This window comes from Micropterus dolomieu, linkage group LG19 (assembly GCF_021292245.1).
Source record: "Micropterus dolomieu isolate WLL.071019.BEF.003 ecotype Adirondacks linkage group LG19, ASM2129224v1, whole genome shotgun sequence".
NCBI classification, from domain to species: Eukaryota; Metazoa; Chordata; class Actinopteri; order Centrarchiformes; family Centrarchidae; genus Micropterus; species Micropterus dolomieu.
The window spans coordinates 17,958,378-17,983,295 of record NC_060168.1 but is presented as its reverse complement, the minus strand read 5'-3'; the positions used below and the strand labels follow the sequence as shown (position 1 = coordinate 17,983,295).

At 40.1% G+C, this 24,918-nt stretch overlaps 1 protein-coding gene and 1 long non-coding RNA gene across 6 annotated transcripts in view; one reads left to right on the top strand and one right to left on the bottom strand.

Annotated features, from left to right (window-relative positions):
- The window catches only part of ahnak (AHNAK nucleoprotein), a 32,262-nt gene extending 16,251 nt beyond the window's left edge, over positions 1-16,011 (bottom strand). For 2 of the 5 annotated variants that reach the window (XM_046030606.1, XM_046030607.1), the window contains exons 1-6: positions 15,837-16,010; positions 8,633-8,696; positions 3,681-3,741; positions 3,396-3,549; positions 3,037-3,263; positions 4-2,917 (exon numbers count right to left, since the gene is read on the bottom strand). In XM_046030606.1, the coding sequence (XP_045886562.1) occupies positions 4-2,917; positions 3,037-3,263; positions 3,396-3,549 (3,295 nt within the window). In that variant the 5' untranslated portion in view covers positions 3,681-3,741; positions 8,633-8,696; positions 15,837-16,010. Of the gene's footprint in view, positions 2,918-3,036; positions 3,264-3,395; positions 3,550-3,680; positions 3,742-8,632; positions 8,697-15,836 lie in introns of all 5 variants that reach the window. The other 3 variants (XM_046030605.1, XM_046030608.1, XM_046030609.1) reach the window with 3 other exon arrangements.
- LOC123957673 overlaps positions 1-24,918 on the top strand; it is a 48,771-nt gene that overhangs the window by 19,107 nt on the left and 4,746 nt on the right. The window contains exon 2 of the long non-coding RNA XR_006821852.1: positions 1,922-2,009. This is a non-coding gene — a long non-coding RNA (uncharacterized LOC123957673). The remainder of the gene's footprint in view (positions 1-1,921; positions 2,010-24,918) is intronic.

Sequence of the window (24,918 nt, the reverse complement as noted above, 5' to 3'; positions counted from 1 at the left end):
GGCCTTCGATGTCCACCTCTGGCCCTTTAATGTCAACAGCAGGTGCTTTCACGTCAATTTTTGTTTTGGGAAGGTTTATATCAACATCTGGACCCTCCACTTTTGGACCTTTAAAGCCAAATGATGGCATTTTGATTTTAGGCATTTCAAATCCACCTTTTGGACCTTCAATATCAACCTGTGGACCTTTGATGTCAAACTCAGGTGTTTTAACGTCTCCTTCGATCTTTGGCGCTGACATATCCACATTACCTTTGAGTTTTGGACCTTTCAAATTAAAATCCACATCTGGCATGGAAAGTTTCGGTCCTGAAATTGTTGGCATGCTGAATTTGGTTCCTTTCAGTTTTGCATCCGGTCCTTCTATGTCAACCTCTGGTCCTTTAATGTCAACAGCAGGGGCTTTCATGTCAATGTTTCCTTTGGGAAGGTTTATATCAACATCTGGACCCTCCCCTTTTGGACCTTTGAAGCCAAATGATGGCATTTTGATTTTCGGCATTTCAAATTCACCTTTTGGACCCTCTATATCCACCTCCGGAACTTTAACGTCAACATCAAGTGTTTTTATGTCCCCTTCAATCTTTGGCCCTGACACATCCACATCACCTTTGAGTTTGGGCCCTTTGACATGTAAATCCACATCTGGCATGGAGATTTTCTGTCCTGAAAGTGATGGCACTTTGAATTTTGATCCTTTCACATTACCACTGCCCTCAATGTCCACTTCAGGAGCGTTCACATTCATGTCAGCTTTTGGACAAACAACGTTGACTTCTGGCCCCTCCACTTTTGGACCTTTAATTCCAAATGATGGAATTTTTACTTTAGGTATTTTAAATCCACTTTTATGTCCCTCAATGTCAACATCTGGTACTTCATGCTCCACTTCAGGAATTTTGATTTTTGGAATTTCAACACCACCATTTGTCCCTGTAATACCTTTGATGTCAATTCCAGGTGCTTTTATGTCTCCCTTAATCTTTGGTACAGATACAGTCACACCTCCTTCAAGCTTCGGACCTTTCAGGCCAGTGGATGGCATTGTAGATTTTGGCTGGTTAAAGCCACCTTCAGGTCCCTCAATGTCAATGTCCACCTTGGGAGCGTCTATGTCTACATCTGGGCTTTCAACATTAACTTTGGATGCTTTAACATGAACCTCAGGTGCCTTGACATCAATTTCCGCTTTTGTAACTTTTATATCAACATCTGTAGCTTCCGCCTTAGGACCTGTAAAGCCAAATGATGGCTTTTTGAGTTTAGGCATCTCAAATCCACCTTTATGTTTTTCAATGTCAACTGCTGATCCTTTGATCTCGACTGCAGGTTTTGTTGTGTCTCCCTCAATCTTTGGAACTGACACATCCACATCCCGTTTAGTTTCTTTCACACTTATATCCCATTCTGGCATTGTAGGTCCTGTTTTGGAACCCATCTTGAATTTCAGACTTTCAGTTTTTACATCAGAGCCCCCACTATCACCTTTTGGTGCTTTAATGTCAACCTCAGGAGCTTTAACAGCAACTTTTGGTCCTGTGGACCCAAATGATAGTGTCTTTATCTCAGGCATTTTTAAATCGCCTTCTTTCCCCTCAATATTTATAGTGGGACCTTTAATGTCATGTACATTGCCAACTGACCCTGCAATGTTAGCACTAGGACCTTTGATCTGTATATCTGTCCGTTTGATGTCTAGTTCTGGTTTTTGCACCTCTTCATGTGTTACAGGTACTGACATATCCGCATCACCACTTAGTTTAACTTCAACACTAGTTCCCTCTTTCTTGATTTCTTTCATTCCAAACACGGGCATCTTGATGGTTGACGTTTTTATGCCACTCACACTTCCCTCAGTTTCATAGCCTGGAACATCAGTGTCTATACCAGATGCTTTTATTCCTCCCATTGTGCTTGGCAGGTCAACCTCACCTTTCAACTTTGAACCTGTAAGATTGACATCTACACCTGCCACTGAAATCTTGCCTGGCCCTGAGGAATAACCTGAGGTAACACTGCCTACTGTTATTGCTGATCCTCCTATCCTGCCACCTCTCAATTCAGTATCAGTACCTATGTGACCTCCACCAAGTCTTACATTCGACATACCAATACTATCTGATCCCTTTGCCTGCGGGTGACCGATGGTAGTTTCAGATACTTTCACCTTTGTCCTCTCACCTAAATCAATACTTCCCTTCTGTGTTTTATCTGTGGTTGAAGTCAAAATATGCATGCTTTTTCCTGGTAAAAACAGACTAACTGACCCTCCATTCTCATCAGTTGAGGTTACCTCTGCATTTCCCAACCCTCCAAATGTAATATGCCTACTACCAGTGTTTGTGCTGTCTCTTAATGTCGTGCTTGTTTCTGACACCTGAATGCTTCCATCTCCCTGCTCTCCACTCCCTCTTGAGATCTCAAAGCCTCCCTGGCCTTTACCCCCTGCTACTCCTAAATTAGGCCCTTTAAATTTGAGACCTGTAACTCTTTCTCTTTCTCCCTCTCTTATAATTGTTGTCGTCTGAACTCCCCCACTGCCCCAGCGTGTCTCTGTGGAACTAACTTGGGGCCCAGTGTAAGAGACATTGCTTGACTCAAAAACTCCCTCTTCTGCTCCCACTTTACCTGAAGGGCTGCCATGTGAGATTCTGATATGAGGAGAGCCATCTCCAGATTCGTGCCTAAGCCCCTTGAACTCTGGGCTTGAAAGTTCAAGTTGCTCACTTATGCCACCTGGCATATCCACAGTGTAGGTAGTGATGCGGCGGGTGATGGTAGTAATTGTGCTGCCATCGCTGCTTGTGCTGCTGTGCCGCTCCGTGCGAACATCTACTCCCTCTGCAAGGTCTTCAGACTTCAGTCTTGGTTTAATCTTTTTTGTGTATATTCTTTTATAGTCATCATCATCCCCACTCTGTTGATAGAAAAAGACAGGAAGGCATACAACATGGAAATGTTATTATATCATGTATTTTGTACAGTTGCTTCCCCACAAACAAATCAGGAGTCATATCATTTTTAAAAAGAACTTACAAGGATGATGTCTGGACTGGAACCTCCAAACCGGGTCTTCCCTTCCCATGTCAGGGTTCCCATTGGTGAACGACATGGTGTGCTCAAGGGCGAGCAGTAAGGGGATTTATCTCCTTTGTTTTGTAATTTCAGTCCAACCTTGTGCCGGTTTAATGTCTTCAGTAGCTCAGCTGTTTCTTCTGAGCTCATGTTATCAAAGTAGACAGTGGCGCCTACAATCTGGTCACCTATGAATTAAGCAGAGTAAGCAGCAAAAAAGTCTATTAAGAATACTAGAAATTAGTCAGCATGCAGGTGAGACAAATCTTACTCCATACCAGATGATTTAAAAAAATAAAAATAAAATAGGAATTTGCTACCTTGATATACTTTTCCAGACCGTGCTGCAGGTGACTCTCCTTTCACCTCCTTCACAAAGATCTCTCCTCCTGTCTGTTCAATGGTCAATCCAGTTTTGTCTGGACCCTCCCAATCTGGAAAGAGCACCTCCCTGGTTTCCTCCTCTTCAGCCATCTGTAAGCATAACCATGTAAATAATCGGTTCAAGAGAAACAAAAAATGTAGGTGGCAAGAACTTAATGTATAAGTGTGCATGTAGAAAGTACAGAAAGCGCATGTAGAAAGCTTAAAACTTTATAAAATACCTTGTTTTTGATTTCCTCTATTTATTTCCTCTGGTGTGATGGAAACTGTATCTGGGTTTTCCTGTATAAAAAGATAATAATAACCATTAATACAATGTATTTGCACATTATTTAAGGCAAAATTCTTCTTTCACCCTTAAAACAAATCCTATATTGCCTGAAATAAGCATTTACCAACCCTGCTCTGCAAGATGGTCTGGCTTGTAAGACCCAATGGTGAACACTAGGTGGTGATAAAATCCTTTCAGACAACACCAAAACACCAAATTTTATTTCCCTTCCCCTTATGTATTTTGGAAATATGGTTGAAGTCGGACCACACCCTGCCCTGAGGAAAGCAGCCTAATCCTGTGCCTACACCCCAGCTCCAGTGTCAATAGACAGAACAATGACAGTTATAGCTTTGTATGGCCTTGCCTTATAAAAAGACAGAGAGGTGCAGAAATGCACATTAACACATACACCAACATGTTGGTGAACACCCTCTCTCTTTAACACACATCCACAAACAGTAGTAAAATACTAAAACAATTACACATTTGTATATTCTCACACACACACATTGCACATGATCTGTTCATAATTGACAGCTAGTTTCAGTCTAGGTTGACTTGTTGTAACTGTATTGATGATCACCTTAAGGTGCACTGAGCAGTACAAAAGCACATTTTGTGTTACTTATTGCATGTGGTCATTAGACTTTAGACTAAATATTGCTTGCCATAATACAAAATCCCTTTCAATAAGCAAACAATGAAACAATTCAATATCATTCTGTAAACTCATACCAAACCAATTTACAGTCATGCTTAGCTTTTCTATCTATTTTCCTCCCTCTTCAAACATGTTGACAAGCCCTACCCACTCTCCTCTTTGGAACAGACAACCATTGTTTCATTAATACCAAACTCTCCACAACCCACACCTTCAATTACACAAAGCTGTCTGAGCCATGTGTCTCCAGCTAGCCAGCAGTGGTTTGCATGTTTTTACATAACATGCACTTCTATCCAAAAGTGACATTTTTCCTTGACAAACACACATCAAGAGGGATTTGGGGTTCAGTGTCTTACTCAAAGACACTTTGTGTATGTAAAGTCACCAGTCTTAACATTAACAGACTACCCTTTCTACCACCTGTACTATAGCTGCCCAGGCATTTAATAGTTTTATTCATGAACCAGTAATTCAGTTTCCAGGGGCCCAGTGACTACATAGAATCTAGATAATAATTAGTGGAACTGTATTAGAAAAAGCTATCCAAAACAACACAGACTGTGGCTGTAAATTATTTCATTTAAAAAGGCAAGGTCATTCAGTGGGTTTCAGCAAATTAAATATAATATGATATATCCACAGGATGGCACAAAAGAAATGAAATAAGTCATAGTGGTACTGGTTGCCTGTGGTTTGTTTTTATGGGGTGGGCTTGACAAGCAGAGAACAACTTGGGAAGGACTTTACTTTACTAGTTGTATCACTCTGCTCCCTACCTATTCAGAGAAATGCATAATACAATTTCTGGGTGACCAGCTGCTCTGGAGGGGGGGGGGGGGGGGGGGGGGGGGGGGGGGGGGGGGGGGCTGTTGGGGACAATTATGCCTTTTCTCACTTGCTCTACAAGTGGTTTTCTTTTGTCTGTGTGATCTGTTTCCTTTCACTTGGCTTGCCTTGGCTCTATCTTCACCCTGAGAGAAGTAGGTCTCCTCTAAGACTATTATTTAAGGTGATGACATGTAGTCAGATAATACATAACAGGCTGTGGGTGATCGTTTAATTCACATACACTTGAATATATAACAAGATAAGACAACTCATAAGAAACTTCTCACCTAGCCTTTAACACAGTCAAATCAAGAAGTCAGTCGGGAGGAAGAATGCACTGTTGGGACTGTAGCTGTAAAACTGGATTCCCATGTTATCACAAACACCATATCAAGGTCTGAATAAAGACTTTTTTCTACACAGTTTTGGCACCACTGTAAATAACCACACCAGTAAGCCACAGATCCCTTCCCCATTCACTAAAGCTGCCACACTGTTCTGCAAGATAACACGCTGCTGGGAACAAGAGGAACCTGAGGGAAAGATAAAGAAACAGCTGTTTCAAAAGGATCTGTAACAAGCATCACTTGATCAACGGCCATCTGCCACTCTTGCCACACTGCCGATATACAGTTCTAGAAAAAAATGACAAGGTTAAAAAAGACAAAACTAATAAAACATTAGTTTTGTCTTTTTTAACCTTGTCATTTTTTTGTCATTAGGACGTCAAACAATACGCTGTAAATCTAGTGCATGTAGGGCATGTAGCTCTTTCTTTATGTATGTGTGTGTGAGATAGAGGCCTGTTCTCCTGATATAATTGTATATCAACCATTAGTAGAGCAGACTTTTCATGAAAGTTAGGGGAGTGAGAAAGCATTATTAAACAGACAGTTTGGAATGCTAAGTGATTTGAAACTGGTCTCCCTAGTTGGACCCTGTCCAAGTACACACAGCAAGCAACATACCAATTAACTCAAGTCAGTAAATAGACTGGTCCTGCATTATTGGGAATACTGTAAATTACTTTGAGGTCATATTAAGCCCTCTCTCTAAAATAGCCTTTAGCAGACTCTCAGAACTGAATAACAATGACCAGGGCCACTGAGAGTGATAATACCAGACATAGGGATAGTGTTTCTACCAACAATGACACCAACCACTCGCAGGCATCTACAACTTGATCTTCTCCCCCTCTCCCTCTCTCTTTCCTTCTCCTTCTTTCTCATTTCTCATTGTCTGTCAGTGTGACTTGACTGAAGCTAGTAATATGAATCTATGGAAACCTCAAGCCTTTCAGTATCCGCAACATTACATGTATAAACACGACTGAAATTTGTGAGTATGGAGGGGGCAAAAAAAGCATTTTGCAGTGCCAAAGACCCAGCCTTACCCAATTAACTCATGTACATCAAATTCCACTCAGGTCAACTGACACTGCCAGTTATAGTATCTTAACCAGACCCTTCTGATCCCAGCCTCGAGAGAATTTGGACTGAACCAGAAGAATGTGTTTTCCCCATGGGTTACAATGTGGCTCATTTTACAAATCCACCTCCTCTCTTGATTCAGTCACTGAGAACAGACCAAAATAGCTGGCAAACCTTTCACATGATCTTCGTTGCCTAACTATTTTTTTTCCACATGCTTCTCAGGGCTTACTGACATTGCATAGAACTATTCAGTGTTTGAGAGGGGTGATAGTGATTATGAAGCTCTTTAACTCTCAAACAAGGCAGTTGGTTGAATTATGTTTTTAGAGGGGAAAAACAAGCTTACAGAGGAAGGGAAAGGCAACATCTATGTGTGCACAAACATTCCCCAACAGCAAGGTGGAGAAAAAGATATTCTTATTAATTTCTCCATGTCAATCTCAAAAGGACAACCTCAGGACACAACGTGCTTACTTTCTCTCATTCTTTGTTTTCCCTCCCTATCATCTATTTAAATTTTCTTTCCTTTCATATTTAGCCTTCTTCTCCTCCCACGTTTTACCCTCACTCTGAGTCTCTCCATGATCGCGAGTGAACTATCCTTGTTCTCACAGCTTTGACATATTCCTGGCAGCAAGCTGCAGGGAGGAGCTGAGGCTCGCAGCAATATAGGAGGGAAGGAAGGAACTAAGAAAGAGGGAGGGAGATGGAGAGAAGAGGAAATGGTAAAAAAAAAAAAAAAAAAAGAAAGTGAACAAGATAGCAAGTGGAAAAGGGAGAGGAATGGTAGGGAAACTGCTCTCTGGAATGTTAGCCTACAAGTTAACAGTAGGAGGGGGAAGAAAACAGGCAAGTACAAATGAACATATCAGTGTCTCCTCAGCATACAAATACACTGTGCAAAGGACATACAGAATATTTACAGACTTCACTCTGTCTTCATTCTTCTTCAAATTCAGCCTCAAGAACAAGAATCCCCCCTCCCTAACATAGCATAACGTCTTTTAAAAATAGAGCACAGAGGAACAATTAACTTGTAGATCATATGATTAGATATGGATTGTGTTGTAAACAGATGCTTAATAAGTAAGGCTCTGTTCTTGGGATCATAAGACAGGCAGGCAGTCTGTGGCTCAAAGCAGTCAGGCAACATGACACTCAACCATTCGTCTTTTCTTTGCCACATGCCTATGAGTGATATACCTGATGTCACATTTCCTTAAATGTGATTAGTGATGTTATCAAAAGCTTTCACATTTGAAGAACATACAAAATGCGACTTTTACAAGAAGCATTGACGGGAACCACAGAGGGAGTGAGGGCAAAGGGAAACAGATGAGCTTGTTTATCTGTCATGTTTTATTATGGCCTGGTATGTTGAGCAAGGGGGGACGTCGGGACAGCCAGCCAGACAAAAGCTTCTGTTAACTAGAGTGCAACCACAAAGCTTTTCAGGATACGCCTCTCTTACGGCCTGCCATTGGTCTGCATACTGTTTGGGTTTGGTATTGCAGCTTTCGCTAACTTTCCCTCCATTCATGATGACTAAATCATCCACAGCTGCCGACGACAAACAGTTAAAACAGCGTGAGCTTGTCAGGCTCTTTGACAGGGTTGTTTCATAAGATAGGGGAAAGGGGTTCAAGCGGAACAGGTGGTGTCTGGGGGGATAAAGGAGGGGGGCAAAGAGGAGGCACAGGGAGCAGAAGCAGCCAAGTGTCAGGTTTCCACAAGGCAGGCCTTTCACAGCTGAATGGCAGCGGCATGACCCTTTAGGTTCAAAGGATGCTTTGCAACAAACATTCCAACAGAGGTTTGGCGTCTGGCGGCATAATATAATGCTGTTGTAAAGTGACACTGACAGAATGGCCTTGGAGTGGAGTGATAGATAATAAGAACTTTAGTTTTCTTTCCTTTACTTAACCAGTAACACATGTGCTTTGAGCATCTCTTGCAATATGTAAGGACACTTACCTTGGATTGCTCAAGCAAGGCCAAGGGCTTCAATCTGATGCTCTGGTACTTGTATTCTCGACTTCTGTTGACAGAAAACCAAAAACAGGATTGGGATTTACATGATATGCTTAAAAAAGACTTAAATGACAAGAACAATAAGACTCCTGCCACTAAGTTCTGTCGTTATAATGGTGTTACAAAAGAAACCCAGCCTGAACTCATCACACTGCTCTCTGATGCAATAACGCACCATGTTTCAGTCGAATGACTGACAGACAGTGTAACATATTCCTTACATACAGTTAGTGTTGCATTAAGAGGTGTGTCAGGATTTCTTAGAATCTTAGTGTACATGATAAATGGACGCTCCATGACCAATCAGAGCCTTCAGAGTCTTTAATAATTAACCAACCAATAGTATCTGTATTGATCCTGGCAAGTAACAATGCAAAAGACTCCCTTTAAGTACATAAATCCAGCTGCTTGTTTGGTGTGGCCCTCACTTCTGCAGGTGAGAAGAGAGAATTGCACACTAACACACTACATCTATCAAGGATCTAGTTCAGTTTGATGGAATTTGAAATTGAAAGATGAAATAAAGCAAATCCAGTTCGAGAGTAATTCTAAAAGGAAATGTACTCTAAAATATGCTTGTGAATTCCTCTGCCTCCAGTTTCATCATTTGGAAGTGTCATTTGGCATTCCAAGTCAATCTTACTTTTACCCGCTGTAACTTGCTCAAAATCTTACAGGACATACTAGGATTATTGCTTCAACCCACTAGCATATTGTGAAACAAAGCCTTCTCTTTGTCAGTCCCAGTACGAACAGAACCAGACTTGATGTGTGTGCAGACAGGCATCTACCGGTGGGAACATGTCCCTCAGAAAAATTCTTCTGAAGCTCTCCAACCCCATTATTAACCTTCCCCTCCACGGTACCCAAGTTCAATGAACAACATTGCTCACTACTTTGGCGAAAATAATGCCAAATGACTGTGTAAACAGTCCTGTGCTATTCACTAAATGCAATTGAGAGAAAGTGAGTAAACGTGCCCCTTAAAATCAGCAACATTGGAGCAAAGCTTGTAAAACGTTTTTTTTAAGTTTTGCCTGACATTCCACTGTTGTTGATTGAACGGGTGCTACACTGAAGTAGATGGGACATAGCTGAGATAAATGCCACCCAGTACGTGGTTGTCATTATGTTTGTGACTTGCGCCACAGCAGCTGTGTACACTCTCTAGCCCATACTCTTGTTACAGAGACATATTAATCATACTGGCATGTCGGAAGTCATCTGAAGGGCTGACTGAATGACAAAGGTACATTTTCCAAAGGTACCAAAGTATTAATCTAAAGGTAATGTGAGATAGAATTTGCCTGGATCACTGATACCCAAAACAAAATTATAAAAAGGGTACATGAGATCTCTGACTAAAAGAGATGCTTATTTCTGATTTTTTGATGAAAGAGATTTGCTAAAACATCCAGATATATGATGGAAAAATAAAAATAAAAAATATAATTAATTTTTTCATGCATTGGCCATATCTGAGTACAGAAACTCAAAAGATAACAAAAGGAAGTGCCCCTCCATCCTCTGTTCTAAATACATACACACACAGGCATGCACATTAAGGTGAAGCGTGGTCAGCAACCGCGCGGAAAAACACACGCTGTGTTGAAGAGTAGAAACACCACGCCACAGTCCACGAGGCGGATCACATCGCTTTGTCTCTGTGTAAGCAGCCCTGCCCCACCCAGGCCTACAGTCACACACATTCCTTGATAGAGCCGTCAGGCCAGCTGGAAGGGAGCCCGGCCTCTCCCCTCAGTGACTAACTCCAAAGAAATGTCGTCTTTCTCTATGACTCCAGCTCCATTCTACGCTGCCCACCCTGCACACTGCCTGGTTGCCCACCACCCTGCAGTCAGTACACCACACCCCCCACCTCCAGGTTCTGCTCAAATAAACAAGACCACATTCAGTCAGATCTGCACATTTTAATGGTACCCTGAAACACAACTCTCTCAAATAAACGCTGAGAAGCAACACAAGATCGGCTGAACAAATCCCATTTTCATAAACGATATCACCATTGCTGTCATCATTTTAGTTGGCTCCACCTGTGCACCAGATAGATGCAACAAACAGAACTCTAAACATCACTGCAATCCATCTCCACCCCACCCCGGGTCTAGGTATGTGCTTGAGGGCACATACTTTAAAGCTTGTAAGTGAATCAGGCACAGAGGTGCTGGCGAGTGATAAGATTTGATTATGAGCAAATAAAAAGGTCTCAGTGCAGAGAGAGAAAGAGGAGTAGTGACCAAATCAGTCAAGTTTTCAAAACAGAATAGACTTCCTGTCCCTTTAACTCCATTGTAGTTTGACGCAGCAAGCACAACAAATACAAAAAGAGCCATAATAGGCCCCAGTGAAGGTTCACTCTTACGCAGATAGGCTTTGCATGTGTGACACATATAAAAGGAATGCGCGTCAAAATAAATGGTTCTTGTCTGCACTCCACAGTCCACATAGCCCTAAACCAAACCACAAGTTCTGCATAAGACCAAAGCCTGCCCACTGACGCCAACTTGGCCTGGTGCTGATTAAACCATTGTGACTTTGGCAGGAGTCAGGCACAAAGTGGAAAAACTGAAGAAAAGTCTGTACGAGATCACAAACAAGACCAGGGGTTGCGTTGAGAGTACACTTCAACAATGTCTTGATTTTCATGTAAATTATTTTTAAGCCTCATGTTCACATACGGACAGTAAAAGAAAGGTTCTATGCCTTATGAGGCAGTAAATATCAGCTAACTCCTGGCTCCTGTCATTACTCATTGTTCTGTATTAAAACTCTTTATATCCAAGGAGGGAGGATCTCACTTTGTATTTCCTCTCCTGGGGATTCTTCCATTTTGATCCTTATACACAAGGGCTGTAAGGGGAGTTTTTCCTTGTCTTCCTCGGAACTTAGGCTGCATCACAAACTGTTGCCATTGTGGACCTGTGACTCAATCAATCAGTCAATAAGAAAACACCAGAACCATTTTTGCAAAAATGAAACAAAACATTTTGACTGTAGCTGGAGTTCCGAAATGAGAAGTGATCCTAGGGGGGTGCCTATTCGCAGTTTCAGAGCCAACAAACAAAGAAAAAAAAATATGATGAAAGAGAAGCAGTGCGGCAGAATAACTGAGTTGAGGATGCATATTTTTAACTGGCATAAATAGTTACACCAGAGAGAAAGAAATGGGAGAGTGAAGTTCACATAATTCTGCCACATAAATAAGGGATCATGATAGGTTTACAGACATCCATAGCAACCTTACATAGCCTATGCCATGCAACTGACCAATTTAACTCAATATAGTTTGGCTTGGTTACGGTTTGTTTTAGTCTTTCACAGCTGCTGTTTGAACAAGAACAAATACCAAGTCCGTTCATGGAGCAGGTGACAAAAAGGTTAAGAGGAGGGGTGTGTGGCAACCATAGCAGCAGAATGTATATATAGACATGAGACTTCCTTAGATGTAAAACGTGAAGCAGTGTTAGGATACAAAGCATTTTGACCACACCAGAGTAGAGCAGCGTTGTTTAGAGCAAGAGAGACTGTTGCATTATGCTGAGTGCCATCCCTGAGTATCTTGTGTCAGATAAAGAAAACCTAAACAAAGCTGAATGTATTTCTACATTTACATTTCAAGCCCTGCCTCCCTCACATTTTGTCTGCATGTTTCCAAATGGAGTAACAGTGTCATTCCTAGTGCAAGGCAACATAATGACGTTTGTGGAGGTTGGAGTATAAGTCAGATGGTTAGTGGGGGGGGGCAGGTAGACTGTGCTGTGCTTACACTTGTGCCAGATGTATTGTTTTTGGATGCTTTCACGTTGCAGATGTTTGGCAGAGCAGTGGTGAAAGTGATATGTTAATTAGAAAAAATGTTCACACCTTTTTAAATTCAATTCTGGCAAAAGTCCCATTAAGCTCGAAGCTACAATAAACAAGTCTGAATTTACTGTGAGTGTGACTTGACTGTCTCGTCGTACTTCCCAAATCACTATGTCTCAACAACAAGGCAAGCAATGCTAATGATAGGTGCTTCCCAGCGCATACTGAGGACATGCTGAAACATCCCAAACCAGCAGTGGAGGGATGAAAAGGGAGTGGCAGCTGGGTGGCTTAGAAAGACTTTCTAAAATGGCACACTACAGTTAGATGTTTATTTGCAGCTGGAGGAAAACTAAACTTCCCTCACTAAAGAAGTTGTGTATTTACAAATTCGCAATTGTTTTATTTAACCTCCAGGGTGGTACTTCAGTGAGTGTGGTGGAGGACGCCCAAGTGTGAAAAAATAATCTTTAGTTTGACTGCAATCCTCTCCCTTCTTTCAGCTTATTCACTACATCCACCTCCCTTTCCTCACCTCTCCATGCTGTCCCTCCTTCTAACCACCCACTCAACAAACCCATGAGGAAATGGCGGAGGAAGTGTGCTAGAAACCAGTCTCTTTCCGTTTAACACTGGCACGGCTAAGTAACACCACTCCTCTGTCCTGTACTGCCAGTCAACCAGGCAAAAATATAAAGTGGTTCTGGTGGAGCACTGTGATAAATAACTAAAAATGGTTGAGCTAAGTCGCCAAACAGTCATGAAGCATGTCTTTTCTTTGGGCTAGTAAAGATGCTGTTTGTCACATGGGTGACAAGTGCAACAATATCAGCGTGAGTGGCACTATGCACTTCCAGCTTCAGCCTTGCGATGACTGAGCAAGATTTGATCAATAAAGCTACATTTAAATTTCACAGTGTAACTTTTTTCTGGGATTCCAAATGTGTTAGGTGACATAACATAATGTAGCCTCTGTACTGCTGCATTGGTGGAGAGTGCAAGTATTTAGACAAACAGTATCCGCCCCAGGCTAAGATGAGGCCCTCTTAACCGACAAACACTTTGGCTGCAGGCATTCAGGAACCAGTTCTGAACGTTTTGCCACATGAAATATGTGTTCCATTTTTATTATGTTTGTATAAGTACTCTACCATTGCTTGCAGCAAAGCTCTACACCTAGAGTAACATATGTAATACAAAAATTTGTGCCATATTGTCAGAGAGTAAAATATCAAGTGCTAGGAACACTAAACATATTATAGCTTAAATGACAACACTACCCAAAGACTTTTCAGCCCCATCTCAACATTTGATTCTTTAAGAAGCCTGTGTCACAATCAATCACCTTGACTAGAGCAATTTGAGAAATGCCAGACATTTTACAGCTGTGGGGCGCTCAATATTAGTGCGCATTGTAGAAAAGACTGTGCAGAGCGGAGCAAAAAGCAGCTCTCCCTTGGATTTTTGGGTGTGGCAGGAGGGAGCTGTGGAGGACAGGCAACTACACACAGAGAAATTTGACTTTCAACTGAGATTCAACGAAGGATTATGTCTAGTGTGGATATTCTATCTGCTTTTTCCTCAACTTGTACAAACACATTATATCAAACACAGACCAGACTATATGTGATGATTCTAGCTTGAACCACACTTGGAAAGATGCCGTTTATGATTTCAATATGTGCGAAAGTTGGACAGACAAATGTATATTTCTCAACTTTTTGGGCAGATAAAATACTTTTCTCTCTTTCTCCAAATGTGCGAAATCTAAGCTCCCCCTCTATGCCTCAAACCTGGTTTCAATTAGCTTGTCTTTCCAAACCACTACATTCCATTACTCCCCTCCTTGCCCCCACCCCGCCCATCCCCCCTCACTAACTCACTCCCTGACTCTCTTTCCCCATCTTCGTCCCTCCCTCCCCTGTACACCCTGGCTTGGAGCCCATGTTAAGAGACCCAAGGTAAGAGAAAGAAAGAGAAATCTCTCACTGCCTGAGACTTAAATAAAAATAAAAAAAACTAAATTAAGTCATTAACAGGAAACATGCCTTACAAAGCAGCAGTGATAGTTTCCAACTTTCTCTAAAGTAACACTAGCTGGAAAGGAGGTACGCCGTGTTCAAGAACTGACTTATATCACATTAAACACTGTCAGACAAGTTCACCACAGCAGACTGCATTGTAAAGGCGCATATGAGATTTTCATTGTTCCAAATGACTGCTAATTATACAGCACCCTACAACACAGTTGACAGGCAGAGGAAAAGTTCTGATCAGTACTGGAACCGCCCGGATACTCTATAAAGGAGTTTTGATTGTGGTTATAGGGAACTACTGCAACGACAGCAGCATGTATGAGTTTTCTCCTTTTTTATGGCTGTAAAGGGTGTGCCTCTGCAAGGAGACAGTGAAGCAAGAGGGAAGGGAGGGGGAAAAGGGAGGGGGAGGAGGGAGGTGAAAGAGAGGAATCCACACCCAAACTTGTTACTGCAGGCTCTCATAGGGAACAACCTTTACTTTTTAAATGTCCAGGTCGCCAAAAAAGGGCGCTGGACAGATAAGAGATACACCTGAACGATAACAGCTACACAAACAACCTGACTCTTTTCAGCGCTTCCTCCATTCAACTTTCATCTACTGTGTGGGATATTCCAGTGCTGTAAAACAAATTTGCTATCCCAAAAACTAGGGATTATGTGCATACAAAGGACATCCACGTTGCACAATAGGCAAAGCACTGAACAAATAGAGGACTTTTGGGCGTTACCTCTTATTTCTAAAAGGACTAAAAATCAAATGAACATAACCTATATTCTTTCTACAACCATGGATTCAGCACGTACATGCACATTGGATAATAACCTTTGTGTCCAGTTAAAGGAAAAGTGAAGTGCGCAACTCCAGTCAAGTCCCATGCATTCATGTGGCAGCTGTGGGTACACACCCACCTCCTCATATCCTGCACTACTTGATGATATTTGTATAACAAAATTGCCACTTAACACCTTTGCAGAAAAACACTGAAGTAATAATACACGTTTTTTCTTCATACAAAGCTTTCCTTAAACCATAGCCCACCACAGGCAATAAATACGTGTAATAAAGCAGGAGAAACTCACTACACTACAAACATTGGAATATTACAGGAATGTTGGACAGATAACTTTGACACTTTTGCAACTTAGTTGTTCAAACTTTTGCGAAGTTATTACAAATGATTTGCTATTTCTTCAGCACAATTAAGCTGGCAACAAAGTTCAGAAACACAATTCAAAAAAACATCCAATACAACCTAAGCAAGGGGAAAATAGCGCATCTTTACCTGTGCGCAGTCTTTGCGCCCAAGAAGCCTCACACCAGCTTGAGCATCCTTGAAAACGTGTCCCCTCCACTTCTCCCCAGCCCAAGAAAAGCACTTCTTCCAGTTACAACTTTGCTGTCTGTTAGGATTCTGACACTCTTTTCCTATTTCTCAGTCAACCAAGTTTCCAGGGCGTTTTCACCCCCCTCTCTCCCTCCCTCCTCTGCTCTGAGTTGATTTAAAACTTTTTTTCTGTGTGGCTGCTCCTCTGGGCTGAGCAGAGTGGTTAGACAGGGAGCTGGGTAGGGCTCCTGGTTTGCAGAGGGAGGGGACCGGTGCGAGGGAGTGGTTCTCAGCATCGGTGGGACCACCCATTGCTTCACATAGGGCTCCAATGACATGCAACAGGAAAACCTCTGCTTAAAAAATAAAGAGAAATGTTAATTCACTATGAAATAACTATATCAAATGTCCACAGGTACCTACACTTTAAGCAAAAAAATTATTTACCATGGCTTTGGAGATTCTTTTTGCTTCGACTTTGTTGCCAATGATATTTAAAAAACTGGAAGATGACATTTTGACTGTTTTAATCTAATTCAAGATACGACACACGTCACTATACCCAACACCCATGCACAAGAATAGGCCTTTCACTGCCTTGCATGAATGCTTACACAATGATCACAGTACTTTTAAATTGCTTTTCATCCATTTGTCTGCATTTTAGAATAAGAATGAAATACACGCCACAAAATGGGTATCATATGATGGGCAAGGACATAAACATGTTATTACAGTATTTAAACTACTGCACACAAACTGACACAAAGTTATCATTAACAAAATGACTCAGGAGTGAGTCCTTTACTTACATACAAAAGGCAAAGTGAGTATTTACAAGACAGGATTGAAGAAGTGTTTGGTTTTACAATGCCCACCCTGAACCAAGTCTTACTGAAGGGTTTCTGTTTTGCATTTTAAAATGTATTCAGAGGATTTTGAAAGTATGCGTCACATACTTTGTTATATTGCTCCATCATTTCATAACCTGAAAAGAGCAATGGTAATAATCACAGTAATAATCAATAGGAAGAACATAGCCTACTCTCTTCCCTTAATACTTTTGTAACGCATCACATGAAAGATTTTTTAGAGTGAAACACTTTCATAGGTAGGCTACTGTTCCCCTTACAGCTTACTGTTATTTGAAGTATTTGAAGAATACATTCCAGCCATGATACACTGAATGATGTTTCAGTTTTACTCTCTCACAATACTGTTGGTGCGCATGTTTCAATCTGCTCAAACACAGGGCCAGCCAAGCAAACAGGACTCTGCCTTACTCACCTCCAATATTAAAAAAAATAAAAGATTTTGTGACTTTTGTTTTAGAAAACTCCACACATTGCAAATGGTCAGTAAAAGTTATAACTTACAATGGCAACTTCGAGTTTGGCCATGTGTTTCAGTGTGGTGCATTGGGAAGAAGAAATGACATGAGTCGTTGAGACAGAGTCATAGGGTGGTGCCTCAGACACATTCAGCCTGGGATTACGGGTAATACTGGGTCAGCAAATGAGACCTTACAGGCTTATAGATGAAAATGTCTGGTGAAACATTCTGTAGCTGCAGTAATATTTTAGGATGGTGATTCCCAACCTTGTTTGTCAGATGTACCACCCTTTCATATGAACTCAAGTACCCCCTATTGACACTGCCCCTCATGTTCCAAATGTGTGCATTTGAACTGATTTGAAACATGTTCTTTAACGCTGTTAATATATACAGTAAGTTTAAGAAGAAGATACTTTAAGTGCTTGCTATACATTTTTCATAAAATTGTTTCAATGTTTAGGTCGATTTGGCACTTTTTATTTATTCTTCTTCCCCTTGGAGTAGTTGAACCTGAACAATTAACTCCATTTGAAGATTACTTTTAGCTATTTCATCTGTTCCATGGTTAGCTAGAAGCAGAGCCCTTAATATGACTTATTTAACGGCTCTGCTTCTAGCTAACCATTTCGAACATGTATCCATTAGTCTATTTACCTGTTACCTGAACTTTTCGAACTCCCTGCTCACTCGTTAACTCACACGCTCCTTTACAAAACATCGTGTTTAGGTGTTACCAGACTGTTTAAGGGTGTTACCAAGTGCGTGAAATTTAGTAGGGACACTACCAAAATCCAGCGTATAACGCTACCGAATTGACCTCAGTATTTTGATCACAACGATTAAATGTAACCACTGCTGTGGATCAGCGCCGTCTACTCAATGTATTTGGTACACAAACGGTTAATCTCTTGTTCTGTAATACGAGTCCAGTAGTTTTGCGAGGTGATGTCCTCCCCCCTCCTATACATCAAAGTGGTTTGGTCCGCTGTAGGCCTATACCTTTTTCAGAGCTGTTTTAATTGTCCACTACCAACAATGACATCAAATATCCATTCTTAGGTGTTACAACCACAACTGAGGCAATATGGAGGTATATTTTTCAATCTGAGTTGAGTTACCCTATAATCTTTACTCATACCTCCTTGTAACTGCAGAAGAACACGCTTGGGTACAAGTGGTTGGGAATCACTGATCTTTGCAAATGGGATGTCATGTGGTATGTGGGTGGATGTATATGAGTGTTAACGTATGTGTTTTTGTCCTTGAACAAAACACACCTCCTCTTCAACATGTCACACCCATGCTTGGTGAGGTGAAATAGCAAACAATATGCAAGGAGTAGAGCAAACACAGTTACTGCGTGGCTTTGTAGGGATCGAACAGGGCGTGGCACGCAGACGTACATGTGCACACACACACACACACACACACACTTTAATATTATCTCATTACACCACCATGAGTCAAGAGAACTCTGATTTTGTTTTCTCTCAAAAGCAGGGTGCAGCTCTCCCATAAACAGAAGGGCCACTTTTTGTGTGTGCACATGAGTGTATTTGTGTATGATTGTTTGCACACTGAGATAAAAGTGAAGGAGTAATTCAAACCATGTGCAAAATAAGCAGAAACCCTAAAGAACTCTGCATGAAGTGTGGTATTGCTTTAATCTTTGGACTGCAACAGTGTTTTAAATAAACAATTCTAAAGGATAGTAAAATGTTCCTAACAAAAAAACACATTACTGTAGAGCTCAGAAATTACAATATATACATATTCTGTGAATGAGTAGGTGAACAATATGTATAGCATAATGTTATTGACTGCAGAGATTATTTATATTGCAACAGAAATGTGAAAAGGATCATTCTTCACATGCCCGGCTTCTGCGTCTGTTTCCTCAACGCCATGCAAGTTTGACTTTTTGCCACTGAGGTGTGGCTGTGAAGAACAGTTTCAGCTTAGAGCAATTACTGCTTGTACACAGACAACTCATATGATGTGTGCGCATGTAAAACGTTTGAGCAGGTTTTGAACGTTTATGGTCACACAACAAACCCAGTAAACACTGGCACTGCTGCGTGTTCTGTACCACATGACCATGTTTACGCATTTTCAATGTAACTTAATAACTCATTCTTACACTGATGAGAGCCAGATAAAAGCCATTGTTACTTATTAATTCACCTGTATTGAATGTAAATGAATCTGCAGCAGGAGAAGAGATCAAGATAAGCCAATGAAGATATGGAGAAAGTTGGAGAAGAGCTTTGAGGAAACTAAAATGTGGATTGTGCAATAGGGTAAAACAAAAAATTAGGGAGATGTCCCGAATATTTTGCGCATTCAGTGCATGTTTTTACAAACTGAATCCCCTGTGACTGTCACCACTGTGTGGCAGGTCACTCTAGTTGAATACAAGGATATGTGGGAATGGGTGTGTTTCCTGGTCCTAGGTGTGTCAGCTAGTGTGAACCAGAGCAAATAGCTTGGCTCAGACGCACGATGACTCACGGGCAATGACTACAATGAAAACAGTGCCGCTCAGACTGTAAAGGACAGAAAGATCTGAGGATTAGATGGGCATGGATGGTTGACTGTGTGGTGTGTGGGTGTGTGTGTGTGTAGTGTGTGTGCGGTGTTTATGTGCTTGTGTGTTCGTGTGATTGTGTGAGTATGATTAATGTCTCCCTCAGGATAAGGGAAGTCACATGGCACTGGCCTGAGCAAAACTGTAACATGCTACGAGTAAAGAAAAGCTACACCACACCTGGATCAAATGATTATTTAAATTCTATCAGATTTACTTGTGCAATTGTTTGGCTCTGCACATCATTGGCAAGAACCACATGGGGGGGAGTTGCACATCTGATTGTGTAACGCAGGTTTAATCAGACACAAAGGACTATCTGAACACATTTCAATATAATTTTTAACCCAATGGAATGTACAATATTTTTGAAAATAGCTTATAAAGGTTAAAATGTGGTCATAAGAGAGAAAATGCTTGTATTATACTGTCACATAATGCCTCAATTATAAACTGAAATTCTCTACTCAAATAAGACAATGTAAGCAGTGTACTTGGCAAAGGGCCTTATGAGTCATCAAGATTTTGTGAGAACACGAGATACAATGTGAGTTTTATTTCAAAACACATTTGAGAATGCAACTCTCCCTCTTCTCTTCTTTTTCTCTTTTTTTCCTCATCTTTCCTTTCTTTTTCTTTCTGTATATTTTCTATAGATGGCTACAACATCATTTAGTTTGTAATTACTGTTAGATGTAACCAATAACTTCAATAATTCTGTAATTGCATGTGTCACACTTTCAAATGGCTGGTGCCATGGTATTTATTTAGTACTTCTGTTCTGAAGTGAAAGCATCGTAAAGACTGAGTATAACCTTTCACTGGCAGTAATCCTGAACAAAATAATGATTTACATAAAGACCAAACCTATTCAAACCATCTGCTTTCACTGAAACATATCCTGTTTGCTGCATTTGTGGTCATTTGAAAATGTCAATAAACTTAAGTCTTTGTCAAGATCATTGTTAAAAGCAGGCCCTCACTACACAAACTATATTGTGTGCAAATAGAGGAGTTCTTTGTATACTAATGTCATTAAATTTTTTTTCCACAATGCAACATTGTCAGTTTTGTGGCAAATGTTTCACCAGCCGATGCTGAAGACACAGTCAGATTAACATTGTCAAAGAGGCATTGTCATTGTCGCAGAATGTGAAAGGAAATGTACTACAGATTCAGCTTGTGTTCTTCATAAATGAATGAATGCACTATTGTTGAAGATGAGTCATAAATTATGCAAAATCAAACAGCATAAATATTGACTTATCATATGTTACTACTGCTTTTTCCAGTATATTAATACAAAATGAAGTCTCTTCTTTATATATATGTATATGTATCGTTTATACTCTTTGTGATGTTGCTGTGAATTAAAATAGAAAGGGACATCATGGCCTTTTATTTCAACAGATAGTGTCATTGAGATCATTATCTTTTTTTTTTACATGTACAGGAAAACAGCCACAAAAATAGCAGAGCTGCAGTACAGAGGTTGCAAATAAGAATACAGATCACACTTCCTCCACTATGATGATTGTGACAACTGTGAGTTGTGTGTGATCACTGGCAGCATCTGCTCTCTCAGCTCCTTACCTCAGGTCTATGAGAGAGAGCTCAGAAAGTACATGAAGTAAGTACATGAAGACAATCTTTTATTCCTTGCATATAAACACACAGAGCAGGGGCATAGTATAACATTCTGGACCATGTACACAGCCATTCTCTATGGGCCCCTCCGTGCATCCATAATTATTATAATAATTATTTAGTCTAGTACCTTTGTGGACCCTCCTCACATTAAGGCCCTGTATACTCACCCCACCCACCCACCCAGTCCTACCCATGAAACTGAGTTACACAGATTATAACATCAGATGAATTTTGCAGACAATGCAGACAAGGAACGAGATAAAAATGTTAATCAAATCAAATACTTGACACCACAGGTTGTTGTTAAGTCCCCTCATATTTAGATAGTATTTACCGTATGTAGTATCGTGAGAATATGAATGTAATACAATAAAATATGAATATCAAAAGCAAAGAAAAGACAGAACAGGTATATACAATCACTGAATGTCCTGGATTTCAACTTTTTTGTATGTTTTCTGTAAACTATGTAGTCTCATGGACATAAACACTGCTTATTTTATTGGATTCATTAACATCTGAATTGTGGCATTGTACAATTTTCCTTGAAATAGTCATTAGTATCTAGCCCTCTCATGCATGAATTATTAAAAATATATAATCTAGATTTTTGTAAGATTCTTTTTATTACTCAAAATTGGACTAATATACAAATCCATGTACATTTTTTTCAAAATTCAGTTTTGTTTATAAATTATTTAACTGTATGTGGACGCCATGCATCAAAGGAGTAAAATGCCACACCTTACAATATGGATTGTTATGTTTTTTATGTCATGTCATTTATGTTATGCAATGTATTTAAGCTCAATAGTTGAAAAATAACAATAAAAAAAAACATATTTTAGGAACAAATAGAGGAAAAACACTCACAGTGGTATTGATAACTGGAGTTACATGTCAGCAGAAACCCAGCAACATATTGTTATCCTCATCTAACTTCATGTTGAATCATCTCAATGTTATACATGTTTAACATATCAACATCTAACATGTAACAGACTACAGAGTTGTAGTTAAAACTTATTTCTTTACGGTATGTGAGTATAATACTTATTATTATTTCGAGTAAAGGCCACAAAGCAGTCAAAAGTTGCTGTTTAATGCTGCAAAATTCATGTTTGAATTGTTATTAATGTTCATATATCCATCTTATTATGGCCATCTTAGATCGATGAGGCCATCAATATATATTGAAAACAAGAGAGTAACCACTGTTACAATGTTGCTATCAATCAACTGACACTGTCCTCAAATGACAAAGAACATAACCATGATATAGTAACCCAAAATGGAGTTAAAATAACTCTCCACAAATAAGGACACCATGCATGAAAGGGCTAGAGAAGTAAAATATTTTTTTGATAATCCGCGTTGGAATGTAATTCATTCATTCAGTAACATTAACTGAATGCTACTTTATTTTTCATGAGATTTCAGAGGAAACTGAGGACTTTTGTCTCTGCTACATTTATTTCACCTCTATAGTTAGCCTAGTAGTTGCTTTGTAGATTAAATGTCTAAAATGCATTGTTACAGATTACACTACCCAGAAGCATATTAAGGCCTTAATATTTGCTCTACCTCAATCTGCTACAATAAAATGGTGCTTATAGGTTTATGCATGAGTAATAATAATCCCATTTAATAATTTAACGCAGAAAAGGCTTACTTTTACTTACTTTCATCTTGTTTTGCCGGTTACATATTTAAACTAAATTTAAAATGGGCAACTGAGTGAAAATGGCAGACTATTCCTTCCATTCTTTATTCGCTCAAACTGAGACCAGTGAAGCTCTGAATGTAATTGGAAAATTCTTGACTTGTAAAATTGTTTTGAAAGTTAAAGAATGGCCTCATCCTGTATGTGAATCCAATTTAATTTAACTTAATTTAATGAGTGCTGATAATTGGATTTTCTTCATCTTCTTGGCAAATGAGTTAGACTGTGGTACTAAAACTAGAGAGTTCATGCAGAGAGCTCAAAGTTTACCCTTCACTCAATTACCACGTTTTACCATTTGTTACATTGTTTGCAACAAGTTACTATACATGTAATTTTGTACTATCCTGCTGCTGAAGCCCTGTGAGTAAGCACACCACAAGCTGGGACTTCTCCAAACAAAGTGGACCTAAAGTAACGATTGAGTGCAGAGTGTATCCATGGAGAGGTTACAACTACAAAGAAATCACAATCAGCTAATGACAGTGTGCAGTACTCAAGATACACTATCTTGCAACACCTTGCCAGATATTTGCCGTCACCATAGTAACACATCATTGGTAATCGTTTTGGAATTCCCCACAGCGCGTGCTCCTTCAGACACACACACATAAACACACAGTGATGATTCAGAAAGGCGAGCTGGACCTTTGGTACAAAGAAGAATGTAAAGGGAAAAAGGGGAATGAGAGACAGATTGAATTGTGGTTTCCACTGCAAGTTGTGAGTCACGAACACGAGGGAGGGACGGAAAGGGAAAAAATAAAAGAGACTATTCTGGGATGGCTGCTATAGCAACATAATAAGCAATGGGGGCAGGTACTTGCAGGGTTGTATCCATAGCAATGCCCTGTGTGTGTATGGATAAATATCACATCATGCCACAAAGCAGTTTGTAACATAGTAAGGAACATTGTGTAGCAAAGTAGAGCAAAGTTTCTTATCCCCCCTCCCCCGATACTAACTCTATCTGATTGGCCTACTTTTTTGATCAATTGTTTCTAAATTGTCTGACAATCACTCACTGTTAGCCCAATCAGCTGTTTGGAATTATTGATCCAAAGGAGCGATAAAGGATTTTGCAAGAGCTTCTCCTCCCTGTGTCTCACCACCCTTCTGTGCTTGAACACAAGCAGACACCTTCCTGCACTGCACATTCCAGTCATAGCTGTAAATTTTCCAACGCTCCAACTCTTTCCTTGGGTGGGATGTTAACCACAAGCAAGTCAATACATGAAATGGCAATCAGTCCTTTCACAAGCAGGGTTGGGGTACCTCTTTGTTCACAAGGCTCATCCAGGTTTTTACTGCTTCTTTATTAACCAAACATTTACAAAGTTTATTAAATGTTGAATGAAAGTTACTCTAAACTGTGCTGATTTTAGTTCTTAGGCTATACCTGCAAAGTACTTGTACTTGTACTTGTTTCATCAGAAGATAATGGATAACCTGAGGCCAATTGGAACATTGAAGGTTCAGTACACACCCAAACCTCAAAGTGATTGTGAAACTATGGCTATGACTAACTTTTATTTTAATATTTCCTAACACTCATGTTGAATACCATTGGCAAATAGTGCTGCTGATGATGAAAGGGAATTAGTTAGTGGTATCATATTTTTAATTTATGTTTTATTCAAGTTTGTTTTTCCAATAGAGTGTTCAATATATCTACACTTATTTGTGGTATTGCATATTATAGTTTTGCTTTAGTTTGACAACATGACTCCTGATGCCCCACCTCC